This window comes from Epinephelus lanceolatus, chromosome 19 (genome assembly GCF_041903045.1).
Source record: "Epinephelus lanceolatus isolate andai-2023 chromosome 19, ASM4190304v1, whole genome shotgun sequence".
Lineage (NCBI taxonomy): Eukaryota > Metazoa > Chordata > Actinopteri > Perciformes > Serranidae > Epinephelus > Epinephelus lanceolatus.
In genome coordinates, this window is record NC_135752.1 from 25,679,939 (window position 1) to 25,706,803 (window position 26,865).

The 26,865-nt window shown below is 40.0% G+C and overlaps 3 protein-coding genes across 13 annotated transcripts in view; 2 read left to right on the forward strand and 1 right to left on the reverse strand.

Annotated features, from left to right (window-relative positions):
• Positions 1-9,500, forward strand: part of ank1b (ankyrin 1, erythrocytic b) — a 110,265-nt gene extending 100,765 nt beyond the window's left edge. For 3 of the 11 annotated variants that reach the window (XM_078162162.1, XM_078162165.1, XM_078162164.1), the window contains 5 exons: positions 5,468-6,119; positions 6,249-6,519; positions 6,860-6,931; positions 9,000-9,094; positions 9,306-9,500. In XM_078162162.1, the coding sequence (XP_078018288.1) occupies positions 5,468-6,119; positions 6,249-6,519; positions 6,860-6,931; positions 9,000-9,068 (1,064 nt within the window). In that variant the 3' untranslated portion in view covers positions 9,069-9,094; positions 9,306-9,500. The remainder of the gene's footprint in view (positions 1-5,467; positions 6,120-6,248; positions 6,520-6,859; positions 6,932-8,999; positions 9,095-9,305) is intronic. The other 8 variants (XM_033647367.2, XM_033647370.2, XM_033647368.2 and 5 more) reach the window with 6 other exon arrangements.
• A 6,854-nt stretch (positions 9,501-16,354) lies between these two features.
• LOC117269441 (eukaryotic translation initiation factor 4E-binding protein 2-like) lies at positions 16,355-21,023 on the forward strand. The gene is made up of 3 exons (XM_033646455.2): positions 16,355-16,636; positions 20,402-20,587; positions 20,685-21,023. The coding sequence occupies exons 1-3, from the start codon at positions 16,501-16,503 to the stop codon at positions 20,708-20,710; spliced, it is 348 nt and encodes a 115-aa protein (XP_033502346.1). The 5' UTR covers positions 16,355-16,500; the 3' UTR covers positions 20,711-21,023.
• A 2,847-nt stretch (positions 21,024-23,870) lies between these two features.
• ndr1 (nodal-related 1) lies at positions 23,871-25,549 on the reverse strand. Its single transcript, XM_033647762.2, has 3 exons — positions 25,150-25,549; positions 24,139-24,896; positions 23,871-24,023 (listed from the first exon to the last, which is right to left on the reverse strand). Exons 1-3 carry the CDS (start codon positions 25,454-25,456, stop codon positions 23,871-23,873), a joined length of 1,218 nt encoding a protein of 405 aa, XP_033503653.2. The 5' UTR covers positions 25,457-25,549.
• Positions 25,550-26,865: the final 1,316 nt, after the last annotated feature.

A 26,865-nucleotide genomic window follows, 5' to 3' on the forward strand; every position in this document is an offset into this window, starting at 1 on the left:
TAGTTAAAAGTAGCAGAATTTGCTATTTATTCAAAAGAAAATCACTTTTAGTTTAATTAAGCTTGCAAGGATTTATTGTGTATGAATATTATATCTTGTTTTCACACACAGTGTTTGTAATGCCTTGCAAGAAAAATAAGGCTCAGTTTAATACTTTAAATATGTAAAAAAAAAAAAAAAAAAAAAAAAAAAAGAATCTTTAAATACATTTTTACCCAGGTCTACTCAGATTTTTGTCCGTACAGTGACTTGGACTTGTGAGTCTGGACTTTCCTGAACAAAATAAAGTTTGCTGTTTTGGATCCTGACATCGTTATGTGCATGGCATGCTTTCAATGTATGAAGTTTTCTTCACACTGTAAAATGTTTTCTCTGTTCAATGGGTGTATTTCGGTCTTGTTTTTAATGCTATATTAACAAACAAATGTTTATTTTTTTTTCTTTACCTGTTAAATAAATGGTGTGTTATTTAATGCTACACTGTAACACATGGTCAGCTGCGTCGCAAATAATGTTCAACGTACAGTGTTGCTGTGACGTGTCTTTCATTCATGGGCAAAACTACTAGCTGTAAATTATTCTCCATAGTTTGTACACATTTTTCTCTTATTTTATTTTTCATTCATTTTTTTAATGAACTACGTTTTGCCCAAGTCTGATGACAGAGTCACTGTTAACATTGTCTGAACGTTATCTGCCAGCAGGGATGATGCTGTGAGGTGTGTTTGTGTATTGGTTTGGGTGTGTGTGACTCTTTCTAAAAGTGTGTGTCCTCATCTGTATGTTAATGTGAGTGCAGTATCGTGTGTATGTGTACGTGTGTGGTGTGTGTACAGTGGTAACATAAGTAGTGTGATGTGCAGTGTGTTGTCTTTGTTTTTTCAGTTGTTGTTTTTTTTATTTATTGTGCCATGACAATCTGTGGACTTTAATTTGTGCTTCACTACATCCTGTGCCTTTGACACCCGTGTGTGTGTGTGCGTGTATGTTTTGTGTTTAAATAGCAGGAGTGAAGGGAAAGGCTAACCCAGATTCATCTAACTCATCCTAACTCTCATTTCTAATTCTGACTCATTCCTCTCTGCTCACCTCATTCTGGCGCTGCATCTCATCACCCTGGCCCTGTACCATCCCAGAAACACACACACATGCTTACTCACATGTTAGTCCATTAGTGCAAAATCTCTGACAGACAATGACTTGCACAGTAAAGCAGTATTTCACCCATTAAAACCCATTTTTGCTGGTCAGAGTTGTTGGATTGCCAGTAGTTTTTAGCTACATGACTCTATTTACAACAGTTTGACTTGCTGTGACATTTTAATTATGGTAGAACAGATGCTGGTAAAATTCACCTAATCTACATTTTGACCTGGAGGCTTTTAAAACCTGAGAATAGAAAAATGCACATATTGGCAGGTCTGGTGAGGTAGGCTTTGCTATATTGTTCTACTCAATAACTTTTTTTACCATAGCTTGCTGTCTTGCCCAGGTCTCCCTTGTAAAAGAGATCATTGATCTCAACTGGACTTACCTGGTTGAATATAGGTTAAATAAAAGAAATAAATCATAGCTTGACTTTAACTACTTAATGAATGCATACATTTTTAGTTCTATCTTCAAAAAACACAAAAGCTATGCTGAAAAATTAAAAGAAATGACAGTGAGTCGAATGTCTCTGAGGGTTTAGTCGTCATGCTTAACTATTAGGTTAATCACGGACAGTGTCCAGGTAGGAAATCCTCTTACTTTCTGTTTACACAGCTGCACATTACAGCAGTTTCCATACTGAAACATTCTGATGGATGTAATTTTATGAAAGTCATAATTTCTTAGAGAGGATTCTTTGTGATTATACTCACAGGCGTAATCCTTATTCCTTCAGAACCATAATCAAAGTACAAAAAAGCTGTTTTTTAAAAGAATGGGACTGAGAAATATAGCTTTAGTCGATGTGCTGTATTTCATTGGACAAATGAGCTGAAATGATTTGATTCCTACAAACAAATCTCCTTTGCTTGTTTTTGAACTTTCTAGTTTAGATAAGGACAAGAAATACCAAGTATGTTAGCTCTGGATTACAAGAAGCAGAACTTGATCAATTTGTCAAAACTGCCCGCAAAGGATAGTCCCAAAACGTAAGGTTGTGCATTATACCTAAGGTGTTCTTTAAGAGCCTCATCTCAGCCGCACTACAATAAAGACTCTACTCAACTTTCAGATGTTTGTGGTTTTACCCTGTCAACCTGACATGCAAGGTGACATCACACCTCGGTGCTTCACTTGCTTAAAAATTTTGCACTCCAAATTGGATCATGGCTCTGAAGCAGAACACATCCTAACTTTGATTTTAGGTGATTTACTGCTTTACTGTTCAATTTCACCTTAATTTCATTCATCTGAACTCATTGATGCAACAGTTTAACTTAGAGTAAAAACGCAATCCCCAATCTAAACTGGTCACGTGTACAAAACTATGAGAGAACTACCATCTTTAAATGTCACTAGAGAACACATGGGTTACAATCTCTATTAACAAAGTATATTTTGATACTAAATATGAGTCAGTATTTATTTTTAAATAGTTAGGCATTTAACCATGTCTTTATGTTGACCTTTGATATTAGATAATGAACAAAAATTCTACTCAATCAAATTATTATAAGGGAACAAAAGAAGAAACACCAGCTATCAAAAAGAAATGCACATCATAAGAATCCAGTAAACATATCAAAAGACTGAACATAATGACATTTAAACTCAGTTAAAGGAGCTCTTAAATGTATAAATACAACTTTTGCAATGAATTTAAATCACATTATCATATTATACTGTAGCATATATTTGTTTTATCCTAAAATTATTAGTGAGTTATCAAAAATGACCATAGAATAATCAAAAATTACAAATGAATGGTCAGAAATTACAGCTGAATTAGTAAAAATTATGTCTGAATTATTAAAACATATTGAAATGGATATAATGAACTGAATATAATGTGTGTCTGTGTAGTTGAAAGTGTGTTTGTGTGTGACCTTGTGTATTTTTCCAGTGTTGTTGCGATGACTTGTCGTGATAATGGACTCAAAGTAAAACAAAAATTGATGGTCAAGCACCCAGCAGTGTGTAAAAAGTATTTTGTTAATACATGAATTTAATGAATAAAACAAAAATGGTGGAATAATGTTTGTTAGCCCAACAATATAATTTATTCATTTACAATTAATTCATTAAAATCTCTTAAATCTTATTGTAAGAAGCTCAGCAGGAAAACATACAAGAATACATGCTGGAAAAAATGACCCCTTCAGCTTAGAATAAAATGGAGACTAAGTTGTAAAAAAAAAAGTCTTAAAACATTGTCTGATGTGTGTGTACATATTTATTACTGTGTGTGTCTGTGTATGAGTGAGTGTGTGTGTGCGCGCGCGTGTGTGTACAATGACCTTTATTTGGATGCTCGGGATGCAGACACACACATGCATGACTCTGACAATGCAAGAGTAACAGTAACTTGCATTTTGCTCTGCAGAATCTGCAAGGTGCTGCTGACTCCCAGTCAGGACGGTGTGACAAGGGTTGGAACGATAATAGCTGCAGATGTTTTATTACAGTTTGTTAACTTCATTTAACAGGCTGTCTAGAATATTTTGTCAGTCCTGGAAAAAGTACAGCACCCAGCCTCTGCCTTGATTGGTCAAAACCAATAGTTACCGAAAGATAAACAAATTTAACATGCTTTTTGAAACTAAACATATCTGTGATGGCCAGATTTCAAATGTACAGTACTTCCTTTATATATTGAAATTTCATTAATAGCTGTATGTGAGTGCAACAGCTGTCATAGACGTCTTTGCTAACGTTGCTGCTTAATGAACTTCAATGAATTACAATCAGGATACTAATATCCAATTGGAGTACTTTCCTCAGACGTTAGTGTGTTACTAATGATAACTTTATATCGTGCCAACCCCACAATCAAAATGCTGTATAACTCTAGACTCACCTTTTTCCGCTTACCAAGGAACACAGTGAATGTTCTGCAGATTCACTTTCCTACACCAGAGTCCTGCACCAGTCACCTCACAGACAGTGGGTGATGCACCAAACCCCCTTGACCCCCACCTCACTCTTACTGCTGTGTCCCAATGACAAAAACCTGAAGTGCCACAAATATCAATTAGACAACATTAGAAAGACAAAGGAAGCTGATTTCAAAGTGAAAGACAAGTATTTGTCTTGTGCTTCACCTAAAACTGAAAGTACAAAACATTCTGGCTGGGACTTATTGGAGTCAGATTACTGGTTCATCATATCTTTTTTCACACCTAAAGAAATACTTCATCCTCCAGATGACCATTTGAATATCAATTACTCACCCTGTGTAACATTTAATTCGTGAAGAAAAACTATTTTTCTCACATGCCCCCGGTGATTCTCGATGAAGTCATCGGCCCAAGTGTTTCACAACAGCAAAACTATTTCAAAAATATCTGTTTGCAAACTCTCACACAACTTGTGCAGTAAAATCCAAGTCTAATTTATCCAGTTGTATGCTCAGTACTTCCCAAATAGAAAGCCCTTACAAATGGGGAGCTGAATAGAAAGTCTATCTTTAATCTGTGCTCTCTTTAAAGCCAGACTCCATTGACAAAAACAGTAATTTTACTTTGCTAAACACAGGAGCTGCTGGTCTACTGCTGCCGCGATTGGTTAGTTAGTTTGTTTTATTGTGTGACTTTGGTGTTTTAAAGGGTTAGGTCAGATTAAGCAAAGTCACACAATAACAAAAATAAAGGAACAATCAAGGCAGCAGTAGTCCAGCAGCTCCTGTGCTGAGCAAGGTAAAATTACTGATTTTGTCAAGGGAGTCTTGCTTTGAAGAAAGCTCCTGTTCAGTTCCCTGAAGTATTGAGCATACGACTGGATAAATGAGACTTGGATTATACTGCACAAGTTTTGTGAAAGTTCGTAATCAGATGTTTACATATAAAGTAAGGTAAGGTAAGGTAAAACTTTAATGTCCCTGTAGGGCAAATGTCCCCGTAGGGCAACAACCCTGTATAGTTTTGCTGTTGTTAAATGTGAATCCCTGTGACCTCAATTTATCAAGAATTTACTTGTTTTTGGACTCTTTGTTCATTGGATGCGAGAAAAACATAACAAAACAAATCTTGTTTTCATGAGTTCAACATAATATGGCGTACAGGAAGTAACTGATATACAAATGGTCATTTGGGGGATGAAGTATTCCTATTATTAAACTGATTGAAGGATATCTCAATCCTAAATTAGCCGCTATATAAAGACTGACTCCGGTCAGTTTCTTGGTGTATTGGGACAGGGCTGAGCCCCACTGTTTCCTCACAGGTTGGAGAAACAGTCGATCCACCACCTCCCCGCCCTCCTCCTGGCTATGCCTGCGTGGTGTTAGTCTTTCTCTTGTCTCGCCCCTGTCTTCCCTCAGGTTATGGGCTGGTGCAGGAGGAGCTGCTGTCCCCGGCCTCCATGCAGTACAGCTTACCCTCCCCGCTGGGCGCAGAGCCCTACTGGCAGGAAGTCTCCAGCCTTGAGTGCGCCCCCATCGCCACCACCGAGGAAGACACATTAATGGAGATGTCGGATGTTCAGGTGTGGCCGGCAGGGGTCAGCCCCTCGTTGGTCACGGTGGAGGACTCGTCACTGGAGGGCAGCAGTCGGGCTGACGACTCAGAGGGCGCCACGCTCTCCCTTCCCTGCAGCTTGGGTCGCCCAAGCAGCGGAGCCAGCGGGGCCAGTGGCTCCATCATGGAGTTGGAAGAGGAGGAGGAGGAGGAGGAGGAAGGGGAGGTTGAGGAGGAGGAGGCGCCACAGGAGCCAGCAACTTTACTGGCAGAACGGGACAGGGTGAGGGCCAGTGGCGCCGTTCCTAAGGTCAACCTAAACGGCCAGCTGGGAGGTCAGAGGTTGGATGGAAGGAGAGGGGAGGTCCTGGCAGCAGGAGGGGCAAAAGGAGGAGGTGGAGGTATAGGGTTGGGTTCAGTGGAAGGGATTTCTGTTGTTACAGGCCAGCAGGTGTACGCCCAGCGGTGCGAGATATCGGGACCGAGTCGGGCTCCAGAGCACAACGGAGATAACCGGTACGTCAGCTGTAACTGTAGTTAAACTGAAAATATTGTGTTTTGTTTTCCACTTCCTGTACTCAAAACGCCAACATATCTGATATATCACTTTGTCTCTCCTTTGCTTTTTCGTATTTCGCTCTCCAGGGTGGTAGGAGGCGGAGCTTTTCAACCCTACTTACCAGATAAGGACTCCCTGCAAGGCTGGGTGGGCTCGGTGTCATCAGGACGCGACGGCAGCGTGCCAGGCTTGCGCGTGGCCCAGGAGGCTCTGCTGACTCCGGTGTGTGACACGGGTTACTCTCATGTGCTGCGTGGGCGCCTCCTGCAGGGCACGCAGCCCTTTGAAAAGGGGCTGGGCTTCTCTCACCAGGAGGCGGGCCAACGTGTGTGGGAGCAGGAGCAGAGGCGGGGCCAGGTCAGGTTGCCGACCACCCGCCGCTTCCTGCGCCTGGAGGGGGAACATCTTTGTCCATCCCTTTATCTTTTTTGAATTCTCCAAGGGGAAGGCAGTCATTCAGTTTGATTTCTTCGCTCACAACCATCAACAATTTTAGTCTCACTTAACAACAATCATCAAAATTGATTATTTTGATGAGGCCGACCAGAGTGATGTGTTGTGTGGTGCAACACATGGGGAATATCTGCCATGTCAAGCACTTTTTTGGTTTTATTTTACATGTAACTGCAAACAGTTTACCGTCAAATATAAGTACTGTAAATTGCTGTTTAAATTTACATGTCTTATTTCTGTACAGAGAGAGGAGAAAGAGGACTATGCTACTGAGGCGCAGTTTGTTGATGAACACGGATGCGTGCTCACCAGGAAGGTGAGTCAGTCGTGTTTTCATCTTTTACACTGAGTCATACACAAACACTGTCAGCCCAAGCAGATTACTGTGAATCAGTCACATAGCCTGGCACAAAGGGTGGCAAATTAACACCAGCCACCAGCCACCAGCCAAATGTTGGTTAAAGCATTTTGTCCCCATCAGCAGATTCGACAACAAACCTACTAAAGGCGTTTTCGGGCCGAACTGTTCTGGACTTCCTGAGAGGAATTGATCACTGGGGAGCTGTTTTCTGTTTGCATTCACATCACTGATAGGAACGCCAAGTGATGTACAATCAGCCAGCCAGTGGTTGGTATTGCAACGTCAATTTCGCTTTCACAAGTTCATATCACATTGTATTTCCACCGTCACATACCGTAAAACTTCAATTAGTAGCCCGGGCTATTATTTGCCTACATCACTGAAATCAACAGGCGTCTATATGGGACATGCCTTTAATTTCTTTCACACAAAACTGTTGCTCAGCAAAGATTGGTAATTACAATCAAATATATCTTAATATTAGTTATTTAAAATTTAGGCTTCAGGTAATGTATTAATCATGAATCAATCATTTTATCCAGCTCCGACAGACAGCGCATCAGAGAGAGAGTTAGCCGGCACCACTTTATCCTGTTAGAACGATCTCAGAACTTGGATTAATTTTTATGAAAAACACTTTTGATTCTTTTGATCTGAGGACCCTTACGGACTAAAGGAATATGAATAACTTACAGGATAATCGAGGAATGGACACATAATATGAGGTAGCCAACAACCCGTTGTTATGCATCTGAAGAACTAACGAATCTAATTGAGACAGGCCTTTATTTGTCAAAATGTATCGCCACACCGGGGTAGTAAAAGGGACTGGGTGTTTAACTGGGACAAGGCTTTTAATTTAAGTTTCATAGTATTTGCTCAGCAAAGCCTGGTATGCACTGTCAGTCCATTTGTCTGTGATCTCTTTTACGTTCCAAGCTGTTTGTATTATTTGTTGTTTACACGGCTCATAGGTTGTTAAAAATGGCAGTTGCTGGTGCTGCATTGGCTCACTTGTTCAAACAATTAAGGTACACTTATGACATCTGGACCAAACACTTACGCCACTCACGGTTCTTCTTGTGCTGGGAGAGTACCTACTCTGAAATAGGAGCTCAAATAAAAACTATGATCACTCCTGGTTCTTGCGCTGCAGACACAACAAAAAGGGGGCTCTTAGAACTATGAATGAACTATAAAAAAGTTCCTCCGGTCCGAAAACGCCTTATGATTCTGAGTTGCTAACTCAGACATTAAACGTATGTATACTAAAAACATCCATACATTTAAAACTGCAAGACATAGTTGCACAAAATGAGTTGAAAAGCGAGGCATCACCATCATCACTGGCAAAATGCTTACACATTTGGTGTTTGTATGTTGAGACTGCAGTGAGCCACAGTGGCTGGCTGATGGACAGACAAGTTACACTATATTTCCACCAGATCTGGCGAGGACGCAAGGGGGACATGCTGCTCCACTCAACTGGCCACTTGATGGGCTCCCTACTGATTCCGTACCCTATTGTGGAGTGCACCTGATTGGATAAACATGCTGTCAGTTGGGGCGGTCCCTAGTTCTGTCTTTAGCAGGAAACAAGATGGCAGCCTGCTCATAAATTTGCTATTATATCATCTAAACAAGACACCAAAATCTTTGTCTGAAAACATTTATGGAGGGAAGAGAGAGACAATGCCACTGCTGAATCTTGTTTCATTTTAAAACTACTTCACCAAATTTGACAGCCTGGTCCAAGTTTTATGAGCCAGCCACATCACGCTAGATGAATTTATTTGCATAAAGTCGAGTCAAGTCTACTTTATGTAAATACAGACTGGGGAACACACCGCAACCCCTTCTCCAAACTCGCTAAAACAATTATTAGAAGGTGTTGAGACGCCCTCCATTGTCGGGTCTGGTGGAAATGCATCATCAGTTTCCTGACCTGGTCACATGTGCAGGCTTCAGCAGCTAACTGGTCCAAGTGTTGTGTCCTTCCCTCCTCCCTCCCTCCTTGCTCCAGGTGGGGGTGGATGTGAGAAAGGGCGCTCAGTCAGCGCAGCGCACCAGTCTGCGGAGAGTTAAACACTGAAATACACATACTGCCCAGTCCTCCAGGTACGGGACAACCAACAAGCACTTGTGCATCCCAGTGCTTGGATAGAAGCCTGAGTGGCAACATACTGGAGTCTCAGTAGTCTCTCACATGCTGTTCTTTTTTCATTAGAACCCAAGATTTGGTGTTCTTTGATTATTTAAAATTTTTTGGAAGGCCAAATTAGTTTTGCCTTTGCTTTGTGTGTAAATGATGTGCGTCTCTGTTTCCTAGGACCGGAAAGCCACTGCCAAATCATCCTCCACAAAAACACAACAAGGCCGGCGAGGAAAATGAGCAAGGACGGAGACAAAGACAAAGACTAAGAAGTGCAAACTACAAAATGACAAACACAAAATCATCCTCTACGTGTGACTATGGAGCACCACATGAGAGAAGAGACAGAGGAAAAGAAAAAACAAAACAAAACAAGAGGAGTTCAACTTGTAGTTTTATAACATTTGTAAAGAAAAATATCAACTAGACTTAAGGCATGATTCTTCTTCTTTTTTTTTTTTACAAAAAAACAACATAAATGTCAGTAAAACAACCAAGAAAAAAAAGCAACAAGAAGTGCTTCCTGTGAACTGTAATCGCATGATGACTGCTGGTGCATGCCCTTTGACCTTTTGAACTGTCATTATCTACAAACTGAAGGGGTACAAGGTACGGGGCTGGCCCACGCTTGGGCCTCAGGCCATTTTAAGGACCTATTCCCCCCGACTGGAGTGGTTTGTGTCAGCGAGTTGAGTCCAATATCACTACAGCCAAAAAAAAAAAAAAAAAAGAGTCCCTCAACGGATGGTTCTGTAAACAGCTAAGCTTCTGCTGAGCCTACCAATGCTTCTTTCACCGAACCCTTTCCCCTACTATTCTCAATGTGATATATGCACTCTATGCTACGTGGACATGTGTCAGTGTGTGTGTGTATGTGTGCGCGTACTCTTCTCTACCGCATGTGTTCCCTGCCTCTGGCTTGGCGCTGAGCCCTGCCTCACGATCGGCTCTTTGGGCCCCTGCGATGTCATGGCGCGCTCAGCGCTGGAATGAGAAAGCCGCTGTGTGCTCCCCTGCTCGTGAGTGTTCCTGTCGGACGTCTCTTTCCTTTGTGGATGAAGCTTGTCTCTTGTTTTTTCCCGTTTCTCCGGAAGCCTGTCCACCTTGGTTTTTAAGCATCGTCTTACAAAATGGTAGGGAACTGAATCGCTTTCACCCTTCGTGTTTTCTTCAGAAAGGCGTCGGTTGCTTGATTGTATCGTACAGCAGCTCTTCAACACAAAGATCGATGTTTTCCTCCCCCGGTGACCTCTACCTTCTTCCATCATTTCTCCCAGTAGCACGCTTCATCTTGACTCACGATCTTTATCAGTAGCCTCAGTTAATATGCAGTAAAATCACAGGCCTCTTTATCTACAGCATCGATAGTTCCTCCATCTGACGCTTCAAACTTTGTGTGTGCTCCCTCTTTATGTGTTTGCAACGGCTGTAGCGCCTCACCGTCGCTCATTCATTTGCAACAAAGTGAATGAAGTGGAAACAACGTGGAGGATACGGTGATTTTGGAGGATTTGTGGTGATGGTGAAATAGCACGATGCTACTACAGTACGACGCGTGATTGTGATGGGAACTGTGCAGCGCGGACAGACAGGTAGCACTGTGATTGTCTTATTAACACTGACCCCAGACTCGTGAACTGTGAAGACACACCAACAAAAGCACACCCACACATGCATACACACAAATAATCAAAAACGCATTACATGATTCAATAGTTATTGCCTGGTCGGAGTGTCAGATTTTGGAGTTTGCCACAGCAATAATACAACAACACAGAAGATGGACGCCAGGATTCTGCATCTCTACACGAAGGATCGGAACGTGACCGGTGTAAACGACTGAGCTGCTCGGTGAAGAAAGAAGCCGCCTGGACGAACTGCAATCGCGTTTGGCATTGGGCAGCCGTGCTGTGTCTGACTGCTTCCGTCGAGCTTGATGTGAACGAGTCGGCGAGGACGCAAGATCAGAAGAGCTGTAGCAGTGCGGGTCTGTGGAGGCCTGAGAGGATCTGTTTGTTTTTCAGCACCTAACGTAGCAAAATATAAACCAGGATATGTTAGTTTAATATCAAGGAGTCTGCTGCTGCCGTGAGGTGGACACCGCCGAGCTCCATTTTCTTTTTGAGTATTTCAAGTACTTTTTAGTGTTTCACTATTTTCATACACACGTCACTCTAAACCACCCATCACTCTCCTCATCTCCAAAACACTTCCTTTATGCAGAAGCCTGCCTGCAGCACTATGGAGGGGTCGTATCGTGGTAGCACACATTTCCTGGAAACACAATATTTAAGTACTGTAAATGCTACTGTAGCCTGAATGAGTGAGACACTGAGTGAATGAATGAGTGGACACATTAGTTGAGACATCACACACATGCACATATTTCCCACGCCCAGTCCGTGCACATGAGAGACTCATCCGATATAGCACATGTTTATTACATATCATGTTTTCCACTGTTACTCCACTCAGGTTTTCAGTTCTGCGCTGTCAGAATCAAAATGTTTTCCTTTTTAAGTTCCGAGTCCTCTCAAGAGACGAGTGCGGGACACAAACCGAGTGCTTCTGAATAAGACTTTGGTGTTGGGGCTGTTTTGGGGTGGGATGCGTAGGGGTTTAGGGGGGGACGTATGGAGCAGGATGGTGTGTGTGTGTGAGTGTGAATGTGTGTGGTGGGATGCTCTTTGATTCAAGTAAGACCAAAGAGGAGACAAAGTATTGAGCATGTCGTCAGTAACCCCTCAGCTCTCTGGCCTGTGCGTGCAAATGGGCATGGAGAGCGTCCTCTCAAAGTGACGATCAACAGAGGTGAACCAAAAAGGTTTTGGTGAAGGATTACCCCCTCTACAAAGGAGTTAAACAAGACAGTGTACTTTGGATGCACAATTTACTCTCCAGTGTTTGCAGCACTTAGTGTTTTATTTGAGTAACCTTTTTCGACCTGCTCTCTAATCAAACCAGATGTTCTTATAAAGTCAAATTTGTAATTCTGAGGCTTGAATCTGCCCACCAGAGGACAAACGAAACACCCTCTCTGTATTTACACTCTGTCCAAACTAGCATGCTCAGTGCAGCTTGCTTTTAGATGATGGAGGCCAGTGACTCCTTCAGTCTCTAAAGCAGCCATTCAGTGTATTGGCATGGAGGAATTACCCCTCTACAGTATATACAGTAGTACACATGGGATTTTAACTGTATACCCATGCACGCAAGAGGGATTTACAGGAAATGATGTGTGTGCGAGAGAGACAAAAACCGCTGCATAGATGTGTCTCCAGTAATGTGAAAGACAACATTCAATCAGTATTACGGAGTCAGATGATACTGTTAACGGCCTTCTTCACAATGAATCGTATCATGCTTTGAATAGACTGCAGCTACCATTTAATTGAAGGGTAACTTTTGTATTTTTCAACCTGGACCCTATTGTTCCATGTTCTTGTGTCTACATGACTAATGGAGACAACAAATTTTGACATTGTTCCAGTATTGAACTACACAGCTGCAGCCAGCATTTGAGAAAACTTCCTGGGGCGTGTTCGCCTGTCAATTTACATCCACTTAAAGTGCTTTTTTTTTTTTTTTTTTTGCCATTGACAGGCTCAGATTATTATTCTAAGTGTCTGACAACTTACGGGAAGGATCCCTACAGAGATAGACCTTTTCGTTAAAGTGTAAGATTCTTTATGTTAGTAATAGTAGGTCCTCCTTTATGTCTACCAGAAACAGCCCCGAAATCACCATCGTTAAACCCACCAGACTCCATTTAAATAAACAGACATTTTAGCGTGTGGTATTTTCACATCTAACTGGGTGAATTAAAGGTTTATTTCAACCAAACCAAATTTGGTTAATGTTGGAGCAGTGGAAAGACGAGCCAAGATGGTTTTTGTGAGTTTCATTTTGTTTCTGTCGACTCTGAATGAAGTGTGTTTTATGATGTTAAAATTACTGTTAATTTAAATAGAGTCTGGTGGGTTTGGCAACAGTGATTATGTGGCTGTTTGTACAAAACAAAAAGGATCTCACTCTTTAACAAAAAGGTCTATCTCTGTTGGGATCCTTTCCATAATGTTGTTAGACTCTTGTAACAACAATTTGAGCCTGTCAGTGGCAAAAACACGGCGATGGTGTGTAATTTCCCATTAATATTAATTAATTGTTTGGAAACATAAACATGGGGAAATGGGGTCCAGGTTGAAAAATACAGAAGTTACCCTTTAAAAATGTGTGTAGAGTAAGCTTTGAAACTTATTTAGACTGTCATGTAGAAGATAGAATTTGCCGACAACAAACATTATGCAGATCATTAAATGTGCGAAAAACTTTATTTAACAGAGGGCAGGATTTGATTAGCAAAGATGGGACTTACTTTAAATCTTGGCTATGGCACTGGCAGCCTCTTGAAGTGTGTTTGCTGCCCCCAGTGTTTGATGTCTTCCCAAATGCAACTCTGGGAGCTGTAATATTATAACAGACTTGATACCACATCTTAAGGATTATAACTTTAACTCAGAGCCATTATCTTTTTGTTCAGCGTACAGTTAAAAGACCAGATACTGATCAATTTTAAATCATGAATAAATGTACACTTGGCCACCATGTGAAATGATTTATGAAGTAGTTTTATTTTAAATTAAATCATCTGTTTACCCTCTAAAGTGGAAAATAATAATTTGGATTATTAATCTGAATTAAACCAGTCAGAGAGCCTGTGCACTATGATCAATTTAACTCCACCATGATTGTGTTGTGTGTACGTGTGAGTGTGAGTGCGTGTGAGAGAGAGATGGTGCTTGGTTCCAAACCTTGTTGGATCAGGGGGAAAAAAAGTGAGAACGCTTTTATCGGGCTTGTGACTCGAGAGGACGTGTAACCTTCGACGATGTATTTTAAAAAAAAAAAAAAACAGTATTGTACAATTGTAATTGTCGCGAAAGAATAGAGATCACCTATACTCCTTTAGAATGGATACATGACAATGTAAACGCAATATCATATTACTCTATCCTAAGGAATGCAACTGCGCACATGCACAAAAAAATATGTTTTTATGAAAATATATGTATAAATATATGACAAAATATATTTAATTAGAATGCTATGCACCCTCATAGAGTTGTTATGGATGTTCTTTAAGCATTATCTAGACTAGGCCAACGCCCATATCATGGGGAATGTAGAGGCTTTGTAGCTATGACCACTTGTTTTCTTTTGTATTGTCCTGGAGAGAGGATAAACAAACGTGAATATGTATACAAGCCTTTCAATCAGAGTCACTCTGACATGAAGATATGTATAGATCATCTTACCCTGTACACCAGCTCAAACCATTTACAAGAATTAATTAAACAAAGATGTGACATAAATGTTGTGTCCTGTTTTTGTGACGAGTTAGTGCAGCCTTTTTGTATACAGGGTGTCTACAGGTCCTCGAAAAGTCTTTAAATGTCTTAAGTTTTTTTAATATAAGGCCTTAAAAAGTCTTGAAGTAAGATTCAATCGAAAGGCGCCTGAAAGCAGCACAAGAGAGGTGACGTCGCTCTAGGTTTTAAAGGGTTAAAAGGTCTTAAAAAGTCTTAAATTTAACATGGTTATATCTGTAGACACCCTGGTATAGCTTTGCTGTAACATTCCTGTATGGACTATTGTGTATTCTTTGTCATTTTAAAGTGGTATGCAACTCATATCTCTTTTCAGTTCTTCTTTATTGTGTGAGTCACAAATACCCTAATATTGTACTGAAATGTGTCCCTGCCAAAAAAAGGAGTTCCCTTTAAAGAAGTGCTCCATTTAATAGAAATTAATTGTGATTTAAGTTTGCCTTCCTGTATAAGGCTGCTCTGTACTGGCTTAAGGAGTCAAGTGCACACGAGCCATTACTTGTAAGTGAGTATTAGAAGTCTAGCACCTGGACACTATTTTCCTTTAAGTTAGTATAAACTTTTCCTTTATTATGTACACTTGTTCAACTGCTTGATAGCGCAAATAGCTAATCAGCCAATCATGTGGCATAACTCAATGCATGTAGGCATGTAGACATGGTCAAGACGACCTGCTGAAGTTCAAACCGAGGAAGAATGAGGAAGAAAGGTTATTTAAGTGACTTTGAACGTGGCATGGTTGTTGGTCTGAGTATTTCAGAAACTGCTGATCTACTGGGATTTTCACACACAACCATCTCAGAGGATGGTCCCAAAAAGAGGAAATATCCAGTGAGCAGCAGTTCTCTGGGTCAAAATGCCTTGTTGATGCAGAGGTCAGAGGAGAATGGCCAGACTGGTTCAAGATGATAGAAAGGCAACAGTAACTCAAATAACCACTGGTTACAACCAAGGTCTGCAGAAGACCATCTCTGAACCAACAACACATCCGACCTTGAAGCAGATGGGCTACAGCAGCAGAAGACCACACCAGGTGCCACTCCTGTCAGCTAACAACAGGAACCTGAGGCTACAGTTCACACAGGCTCACCAAAACTGGACAATAGAAGATTGGAAAAACGTTGCCTGGTCTGATGAGTCTGGATTTCTGCTGCCACATTCAGATGGTAGGGTCAGAATTTGGTGTCAACAACATGAAAGCATGGATCCATCCTGCCTTGTATCAACGGTTCAGGCTGCTGGTGGTGGTGTAATGGTGTGGGGGATATTTTCTTGGCACACTTTGGGCCCCTTAGTACCAACTGAGCATGGTTTAAACACCACAGCCTACCTGAGTATTGTTGCTGACCGTGTCCATCCCTTTATGACCACAGTGTACCCATCTTCTGATGGCTACTTCCAGCAGGATAACGCACCATGTCATAAAGCTCAAATCATCTCAAACTGGTTTCTTGAACATGACAATGAGTTCACTGCAACTGTGTGATGCTATCATGTCAATATGGACCAAAATCTCTGAGGAATGTTTCCAGCACCTTGTTGAATCTATGACACCAAGAATTAAGGCAGTTCTGAAGGCAAAGGGGTCCAACCTGGTACTAACACGGTGTACCTAATAAAGTGGCCAGTGAGTGTGTGGAGAGAGAAAGAGAAGACATATCATTTATTCTTGTCCCTAATATCTCTCTGTTGCTGCTTCAAACTGAACATGCTGGATATCAGTGTGATCTGTGTTCGATAGAGCAGCCTGCACATCAGGAAAAACTACAACCCGCACGTGTTGTGACGCCCCCTGCTTCCAGCCAATCACAGCCCTCCTCTCCACGTGTTGTTTTGAAGGAGGACCCTGGCTTGTTTTGGATGTGTCCACACACCACGTGGAGCCACAAGGTAATTTCTGTGCGGTCTGTCGCTTCGTAACGTCTTTCACACTCACCGCAACTTTCTCCAGTGTGTGTTGTTAAACCGAGCCGGTGTGTGGAGACATGTCAGCGGGAGGTCAGACCACCAGGAGCCGGGAGATCCCGGCCGTCAGACGGGTCGCCATCCACGATGCAGCCCATATGCCCCAGGACTACTCCACCACTCCCGGAGGGACTCTGTTCAGCACCACGCCAGGAGGTGACACGCAAAACATTCAATACAGTTTTATTAGACATTATGAAAACTAAAACGTTAGTAATAAAAGAGAGACACAAAGACTAGATAAGGGCCTGTAAAATATGAGTAAACAGATTTAAAGTGACACTTACACTAAAATTAAAGGATCTATAGGGATTTTTGAAGAACACCAGAGGCGTAGATTCCAGGGGGGACACAGGGGGACACCACCCCATCAATATTTAATATTTATTTATTTGTCTTCCTCAATAAAAACACAAAGCAGACTTTTATTTTTATTTTTTTATTATTTAAATTTTTATTTAGAAAAAAATGGAGCACAGTTCTTTCGTCACATCGAAGTTGCAAAGTGTTCTGTTTTTTTGTTAGATGACTGCACCTTCAAAAACAGCCTGTGGCATGATAAATAAACATATTTCAACCAATGAGAAAACATATTGGTAAAGAATAATCAATAAAAATAATAATAATAATAATAATAAATAATAATATAAGTAAATATGCGTGAGAAGGAAATACACACATCTGAATAGTTGAAATAAATTTAGAAAAATATATTCAGTTTTATAAAAATAAAAGAATAGATAAATAGGTAAGCAGACTTTTATTTTGACAAAACCTAAAGACATTTACACCATAAAATGCTGCAAAAAAAAGGCATAAATTGGTGTATAAAAATTTACCAGAATGCAGGAAAAGTGTTGGATGCACAAAATTTTATGGCCCCGTTTTAGATGTGTGTCCCCCAATGATGAAGTGAAACCTGCGCTCTTGAAGAATACCAAGTTGATGCAGAGACAGGCAGTGGAGTGGAGACAGGTTATGACCCTAAAAGTTGAATTATATTTCACATATATCCCCCCCATCGCACAGCATTAGTTAGCTTTGGTGTCTGTGTTTCCATTAGGCCATAAATTGAATAAAATTTAAATATTACACTTTGGTTTTTAATTTTGTTACACTTTGGAGACAGTTATTTATTTAATTTTTTTTTAATTTGAATTATTATTTTTATTCATTGGTGTGAAAACAGGTAAAGGAAGCTGTTTTGAGAGCCAGACTATGGGTCCTGTCTGCAGTTGTGTTGTGTCCTGTTAATGTTTGACAGTGTGGCTGCATCCTGAAGGCTAAAGACCAGCAGTTAACCAGGTTAAAGGAAACTTATTCGAGCAGTCCTCTGCACTCAAATCATGCAACATGATTATTTTCCTATGTTCCTCTTAGGTTTATATAGAAAGTGAGCATTTTGCCTGCTTGTATTGTTTGCATACTGACAGACAAACTAAAGCTTGCACCAGATTAAGAGTGTCTCGCAGCCTTCTTCCTTCTTTGAGGGCCCCATGGAGATGTCTGTTAGTTAGAGAATAAGAGGCTCTTGTTTCAGGGGCTTTAATGTGAATAAACAATTACAAGTTTTGGCATCAGTCATGTCATCAGTAATGTACACCATATATCTGAATTCAGAGTGAGTAGCCTGTAGCAGCAGATTTCTTACACAATCCACGACTGAATGGTCAAATATAGTGTCCTATTTATAGTCTTGTTATTACAGCAGACTGTTGTTGAGCTGCAGCAACATGTTTACTAGATGCTGACCCCACTAGGACACACTGGTTATATTAAAGAGGGGGAAAAGAGCTAGTAATGACTTCATGTGTTAGAAAAGCAACATAAATTGATATGATTTTTGGCTCGGAGCCCAGGACTCTCACTCTGATCAACACGCTGAGCTGTTTGACCCATTTATTCAGTATTTGACTCAAACATCTTTGAGCCTGAGTCCTTGGGAAGTCTCCAGCGTGGTGATAAAAGTAAAGCAGCGAATGTTTTCCCACAGTGTTTGTGAGAAAGCTGACGCACAGCGCACATGTCCATCAAGACTGATACTGTGTTCTGTAACATCACCAGGTGGGACAGATACTCGCAGATAAAACAGAAGTGGGTCAGTGACGGTGCGTCAGCGGCTCTGATAGGGATGACAGAATATAGGTCATTGGTCACGGACATGTATGGACGTGTATACTGTAAAACACAGTCAGTCTCTGACAGAGAAATAGTAGGTCCTCCTGATATTGTGGAGGTGCTTCATATGTGTTTATTCTATACTTTTAAACTATTTATTTTCATAAATTTATAATTATATTCATTTTGAGTGTTTCATGTTGAGGTTAGCTGTAAGATTTTAGTGAATTTTATTGAATTACGTGAGTCAGATTACATTTTATTTATTTATTTTACCTTTTTTTTACCCTTTTTAATTTGATTTAAGTGTATCCTTTTTATGCTGTGGTCAGCTTTTGAATTTTGTTGAATATAATTAAATTAGATAAAATTGAATTATTATATTATTATTGTTATTATTATTATTATTATTATTATTATTATTATATTTTTTACCTGTTCAAACGAGTTACAATTGTTTGATGGCGATGTTAGCTTCTGAATTTAATTTAATTCAATTTAATTGTGTGCCCTTACCACTAGTTCCAAGTGTTTTATGTTGAGGTTAGCTGTTGAAATTTGTCAATTTTATTGAATTAGATTAATTATATTACATTTGTATTTTATTTCCTGCCTATTTAAACAGGTTACAAGTATTAAATATCAATGTTAGCTGCTGAATTCAGTATTATTTAAGTCTATCCTTTTATTGTTGTGGTCATCTATTGAATTTTGTTGAATATTATTAAATTAGATAAAATTGAATTTAAATTTTTTGTATCTGTTCAAAGTTACAAGTGTTTGATGGCGATGTTAGCTACTAAATTTAATTTAATTTGATTTAATTGTATGCCTTTTCCACTAGTTCCAAGTATTTTATGTGAAATAATGTGAATTGTATTAAATTGGCTCAAATTAAATTACATTTTTCTTACCTGTTTAAATAAGTTACAAGTGTTAAATGGCAATGTTAGCGACTGGATTTAATTTGATTTAATTTAATTGTATCCTTTTTATGTTGTGGTTAGCTGTTGAATTTTGTTGAATTCTATTAAATAAGATAAAAATTGAATTACTTTTTTTTTTTTACTTGTTGAAAGTAGTTTCAAGTGTTTAATGGCAATGTTAGCTACTGGATTTAATTTGATTGTATGCCTTTTCCACTAGTTACAAGTATCTTAAGTTGAGGTTAGCTGTTGAATTTTAGTCAATTTTATTGAATTAGATGAATTAGATTACATTTTTATTTTATTTCCTACCTATTTAAACAAGTATAAGTGTTAAATAGCAATAGTAGAAAAAATGCCCGTGCACAGCATTTTAAATATCAGTGTTAGCTCCTGTATTTGATTTAATTTAAATATATTTGTGCTTTGGTTACCTGTTTAATTTTTTTCAATTTTATTAAATCAGCTAAAATTAAATTTCTTTTTTTATCCTGCTTAAATGAGTGACAAGTGTTTGTCAGTGTTAGCAGCTGAATTTATTTTAATTTAATTGTATCCCTATTTATTTATTTATTTTCTTTTTTAACTAGTTATAATTCTTTGATGTCTATTTTCAAATTTTTATTTGACCATTTATACCAGAAACAAATATTAAATGTGGAGGTTAGCACATGATTTTTTATTTTATTTTTAGGTAAAACTGACACAAGCTTCTATGGTAGAGTAACCAAAAAAAAGTTTGACATTAGTATAAACTTTTCCACAAGATTTAATGTACAGTATGAGCACAGCTGTTGCAAATATTGATCACTTAAAATGTTACCGTGCTTTACTGTCAAAATACTGACATGAACTTTTCCTTTGCTGCTTCCTACAGGTACCAGAATCATCTACGACAGGAAGTTCCTGCTGCAGTGTCGGACGTCTCCTCTGGCCCGTACGCCTCCCAATCTGCCCGACATCCCAGGAGTCACCAGGCCACTCAAACCCAGTGACACACAGCAGCCTGAACAGACACCCAGCAATAACACCAACCACAACCTGCACACAGAGGAGAGCACAGGTAAATGCGTATTTAAAATGTGCACAAGAGATGAGCCGCGATCCTTCTTGTGTTCATGTGTTCTACTCATCTGCACTGTCTTTTCTTTCTCTTGAAGATGCCCAGTTTGAAATGGACATCTGAACAAAGTCAGCTGTGAGGATAAAAGAAATTAACATTTTCTTTGCTTTTTTTTTTTTATCGGAGATAAAAACATTTTCAGCTTTAATGAGAAGTCTTACTGAACTGTGAAACCCAGCTTCAGATTTGTTCTGAATTTGTAGATGGCATTTGTTTTCTAAAGCTTAACATGTGTTAAAGTGATGTACTCTTATCAAACAACACAAAGTGATGCATTAAAATGTTTCTTTACTTTGGATATACTTGACCTTGTATGATCTGTGACATATTTGACAAGTACGTCAAAGTTTTGTTGAAATTAAACATAAATATTTTATGTGATCTGACTCATTTGTTGACTTTAAACATGTCTTTATAACTTTCGTTGTTAAACAAATAAATTACTGAAATTAATGAGCTGTGTTGTGGAAAGTAAAACTATTAAAACTTGGGAATTCTGTTGAGAAATCTGTAATCATCTTTCCTGTGTAACTCACATGGTATCTTTTTTTAGATATGCTTTGTTTTATGGCTCCAAAACACCCTAATATCTTTCCTCTGAAAAGCTTTTTAATTGTTACATGTAAATTTGACCTTTTGGCATGGGACAAATCTCAGATTTTACATGCTTAGCCAACAAGAGAAACAAGCTGTAAACACAACACTGACATGTTAACACCTTTAAAGTTTATATGGCGTGTTTAATAGCAAACAGATCACATCCAGCATGTACAGAGCTACATTAGCATCCATGTTTCTGAGTGCATGTCCAATACTCACTCTCCTTTTAGCTCTTTTTTTGTTGTATTCACAAACTCCTGAGTAAATCATCTGATGCCAACACATTCTCACTCCAACCTCGACACATATTGACGCTTGGTCATGTGCTTTCTACATCCACATACAACATGCAAGGTACCCTGGGTGTGTTGGTTGTTGACGTTCTGGGACACCGTGTCAAGTTCTGCCTGTTACATGCATTGTCTTCTTTCAAGATACACTTCTGTTTTTACAGGAAATTTAGCATTTGCATACAGTCTCTTTCAAAATAAACGCACTACATCGGTAAAACAACGTAAATTGATGTTTTTTTGCCCTCAACAACTAACACACATTGCAGGACACGAACACTGCTCTCCCAGGTGAAAGTCGGTGTATGCTTGACCCACCCTCCCTACTTGGACGTTCATTGCCTTAACTTTCATTTATGTCCTGCCATGTTTCCCTCTGATGCCGCTGAGCACCATTAAACTATAACAGTGACTGGCCATGTACCATGCCAACGTTAAAGGATGGCTTTTTTTGTCAGTTTCTAACACCACAAGTCACTGCCCAAGCGCCGGATTTTGACGACTGCGGAGTGAGCAGGGTGGTCTGTGTTTAACAGCTAGCTGCTTACTTTGTTGGCCTGCTGCTTGGTAGTGGACAGGCAGCATGGGATGTATTTTTAAAGTTTTTTTGTTTTGTTTTTTTGCTGGAAAACAACAGTCAGTCCTCATCCGTGAAGTCTTTTCTCTTGTAAAACCAAAACATATTTAAGGACAAGTCCACAACTGTCTAAAGGAATAGTCAGGTGCAGGATCTGAAGAAAGTTCAGCAGAAGTGCAGGTGTTACTGAGTTACTGATAATATTGATGATGGTTGCATTACATTTAGGTATGTTACAGTAGGTGTTGAAGTTAAGGAGGATGCAGGGGATATGTTTCCTTCTACATTTAAAACCAACCTGGTCTCACTTAAAAGTTGCTGAAATCTGCGCTATGGCAGTGACTTCTGGTGTCAGACACCGACAAAAAATGATGCACAACTGGTCGTTGTTATAGTTAAATGGCACCCAGCAGCGTTGGGGAAATGTGGCAGGACAAGGACGAAAGTTAAGGCGGCAGAAGTCCAAATAGGGCGGGTGGAGGGATGGTGGATGGATCCAACAGCCACAGATGTTCACCTGGGAGTCCAGTGTGGATTGTAAACCCTGTTCTTTTTTCCTTAACCCCACCACGTGTGTATTGGCAGAACATAACAGCATGCTTTGTTATTGAAGGAAAAAAATGTCGATTTGCAGTGTTGTACTGACATAGTACATTTATTTTGAAAGAGACTGTATGCAAGCTGTACATATCCTGTGAAAACTGAAGTGTATTTTGAAAGAAGACAATACATGTAACAGGCTGAAGTTGACACGGCGTCCCAGAACGTCAACAACCAACACACCCAGGGTGCCTCGCACGTCATATCGCGACCTGGAAAGTTCATGACCAAACGTCAATATGTGATGAGGTCGGAGTGAGAATATGTTTTTGAGACCCAACCAATAAAAACATAAAAGTAGCGGAGGAATTTTATTTTGACAATATTAAAGACTTTTACACCCTAAATTGATGCAGAAAGGCGAAAATCAGTTCATAAAATTGACCAGAACGCAGGAAATGAAGTGTTTGATGCTCAAAATATTCTGAGGGAGTATGAAGGATCCTCAAAACCTACGCCTTTGTATCTCTTTTGCAAAGATTCTTTTTGTAAGCCTCATACAGTAAAGGGAAAAGAGCAGCTTGATTTATATTCTTGTTTAAACATTGTAATAAAAACCCATCAAACACTTTGTTCAGATAAGAAATAATTTATTGTATTATTGTACATAGCAAACATACAACCAGGTCAATGTGACCCAAACATCTCAATAAAGTTAAAAGCGCTCACACCATTCTCACATTTGCATTTGTTCTTTCAATGGCATTAAAAAAAATTCAGTCTTCTATCATAAAGATTGTACATAAAACTCTTTCTGTGAATCTTTAGTGCTTCAGTCAGTGACCATATTGTGCTCTTGTCCTCACCTTGTTTCATCTTTATCAGCATTATCAGTCCTTATGAATTATAGCTCATCCAATTGCAAATGAAGACACAATTAAGGTCACATTATCTCCTTCAAAAGGTAGCAATAATTTAAAACTTTTGAGAGCTGTGTCCAGGATATAGAGTAGTTCCCTTCAGTTATGTCCTGCATTGCAGCAGCAGCCTCTGTCACAGTGTCAAACTGGACGTCTCTGCAAAGTGCCTGTGGAAATCCATCCACGTTGTGCCTCTGAGCCGTTCAGTCCTGCAGCTGTAGACTCGTCTGGGCAGACAGCTCAGCAGCAGCATCAGTCTATCTGACCTTTAACCCAAAGGTTTTCAGGTCTCTTGCTCAGTGGCAGCCGCACTCCTCCACCACCATGTCCTCGTGATGCCTCATGACCATCTTCCCGTTCTCGAAGTACAGCATGGAGAGCGGAGCCAGGCGTGTTGGCACACAGGACACACATGGCACCTTGTCTGGGTGGTGAAGTTTCAGAAGGCTCTGGAGAGAGAAGAGAACGAATGATTAGATCACAGTGTTTAAGTAATAGATATGTCCTGTTGCAGCAAATACTGTGCAGTGAAAGTATAGGACATTGTCTTAAATTGAGACTTACCTGCATGTATGCATGGTTGGTTGGAGTGAAGGTCTCATCCACAGGTGTAGGACAGCTCCCCTCACAGCGATAGGCATTGTACTGCTTAGGATAGACAATCCACTCGCTCCAGCCGAGCTTCTTAAACTCCACCATCATGTCCACCTTCCTGCAGAGAGGACCCTTCTTCTCCTCCTCTGTGGGCTTGTTGACAGGAGCAGCTCCAGCCACTCTCTGTCTCTGCTGATGAGCGTGATGGTGCCTCCTGGACCTGCGGCTCCTCGGTCTGGACCCAAGGCTGGCTGCCCCTCGCTCCCGGTCCAGGCTGACGTACTTGGAGTGCTCTGCTGTGCGGATGAGTGTCGGCATTCGCTGGCTGTTTGGGTTCTGCTTTGAGTAGACCACCATCATGACCCGGTCGATTGTAGAGTGTTGGACTCCCTCCTGCTTCTCCTCCACCTCCTCCTCCATCCTCTGTGTGGACTGCTCCTGCTGCAGCCAGCGACTGAGCATCTCCGTCATGTTGAACACCTTCCAGGAAGAAGGGGAGACCATGGAGCTGGGATGAGCTCTCAGGCGGCCCAAGAGAAGCTTGTTCTCCGGGCAGTGCATGCCAGAGCATCCGTCCCTGTGGGAATGGTAGATGTCCACTGAGGCGTGGGAAGACTCTGAGAAGGCAGGGAGGCGGATGCGGAGCTCAGCCAGTTGGATGTTGTCGCTTGCAGACATGGAGGAGAGGTCAAAGGTGATGGACCACTTGTTGCCAACCTGCAGGCAGCCTGAAAGAAAGAAGAGTGAAGGTTAACATTTGACATCATCTGTAAAGGTGATAGAGAGTTGCACAGGCACTCAAATGCAGCATCAGGTTTGATTAGACAAATGAGGACTGAAATAAATCAACAGCATCCACCTTTTGTAGGGAGATGTCAAAGGAAACTATAGACACTATTTATGTTTTGAACTGAATGTGCATTGCATAACTTTATAGGAAAACTGCACAGCCACGTCATAAAAAATGACATGGATACTCACTCTTTGCAACAAGGCTGACGACAGAGTCAGAGGCGTGCAGCCCGGGGTTGTCCTCCTCCCTGATGTGGCTCAGGCTGGCAGCCGGAGTCCTGTCCCGGTCCTCGGTCAGCATGGTCCGGTAGAGCTGCATCATGTAGAGGGGCAGCCTGCTGCCCTGCTGCCTCTGCACGGTGCGTCTGGACCCGGCACTCCCACGGAGCAGTGCGTCAGGATGCATCCCAGGAAAGGTCTGCGCAGCGAGACCCAAAACCAAATCCACCAGCAGAAGAAGAAGCGCAAAAGAGAAATCCACAGCTAGTCCCTTCATAATTCCCAGGTGTGGTGTTGTCTCTTCCACAGGTAGATTCCCAAATGCTCCAGGTGAGATGCTGAGACCTGGATTTATAATCACACCCCTCTCTCCTCGCGTCCTTTGAAGAGATCTGTCAAGGTGCAGATGGGTTGAGGGCGTGTGTGATCCACGGGAGCGCTCAAAGACTTAAACGTGACAAGGTCGTTGTGTATCGAAACCAATTTGTCTTTGTAGTGAACGAAGGGTGAAAAAGTGTAAACGCGCAGCATGCTGATTGTTGTTGTGTGTGTATTAAAGATCCCTTTGATAAGAAGCCAGGACAATATTATTAGTTAAGGAGATTATGAGCTGCGTAACTGCGCTGTGATTAATGGGTAAGTAACGGGAGTTAATCAGAAAACACTTTCTGTAGCGCAGGTCGTGACCTGTAGGAGCCTGTTGGGACAGAGTGAGGAAAATAAAACAAAAGGGGATTGTCAGGGTTAATATTTGGCACAACTCTGATGCATTAAAAAAAATACAAATTAAATTAAATAGATAAATAAAATAAAAATAGAAATATGTTGAAAAATCTCAATATGCTCCATATTTTTCTGTTGGGACAGAGTACAGAAAATAAAATCAAGAGAGGATTTTCAAGGTTAATATTTGGCACAAAAAATGAATAAAATAAAAAATAACATTTAAAACAAAAAATCTTAATATGTTCTGTGTTGCATTTTAATTATTGGTCATTTTTTATTGACTATATATTTTGCACTTTCGTCTTTTTGAAGGGTTACAGGAGCTTACAATAACGTATACTCGCATACTAGGTAAATTTAATATTTACCTATAAACAATTTAATATTTTCACTGCTGCTAATTAGATATTAATAAATACTATAAATATACATATATATAACAAAGAGGCTATTCGGATAATCTATAAACTAACTAAGGTAATAAAGTGTTTCCTAATATAACAAAAATAATAATAATAAAAAAATGGAACTAAGCCGGAGATAATAAATAAATAAATAAATAAATAATAATAATAAAAAATAATGAATAATAAATTATCAAAAATACATAATCATATTATGACACACTAGAAAAATAAGCAAAATGTCAGGATATTTTTTCTAATTTTTTAGATTCATTTTTTTTTATCTATGCAGCTAATGGTAATAATTAAATTCATATACACTGAGGTTAGCAAACTTTTTTTTTTTTTTACAGTAAATCTGTTGTGTGTCTAGTTTCTATCCTTTTATCAGTTTTATTATTTATTTATTTTTATTACACACTCTGATTTATCTGGTCTTAACCTATGTCCAATGTTTTTATTGCTGTTTTAATCTTGATGGTGTATACTATTTTATTTGTCTCTTAAAGCACTGTGTATCTGTGTTTTGGAAAGTGCCAAACAAATAAAGTTTATT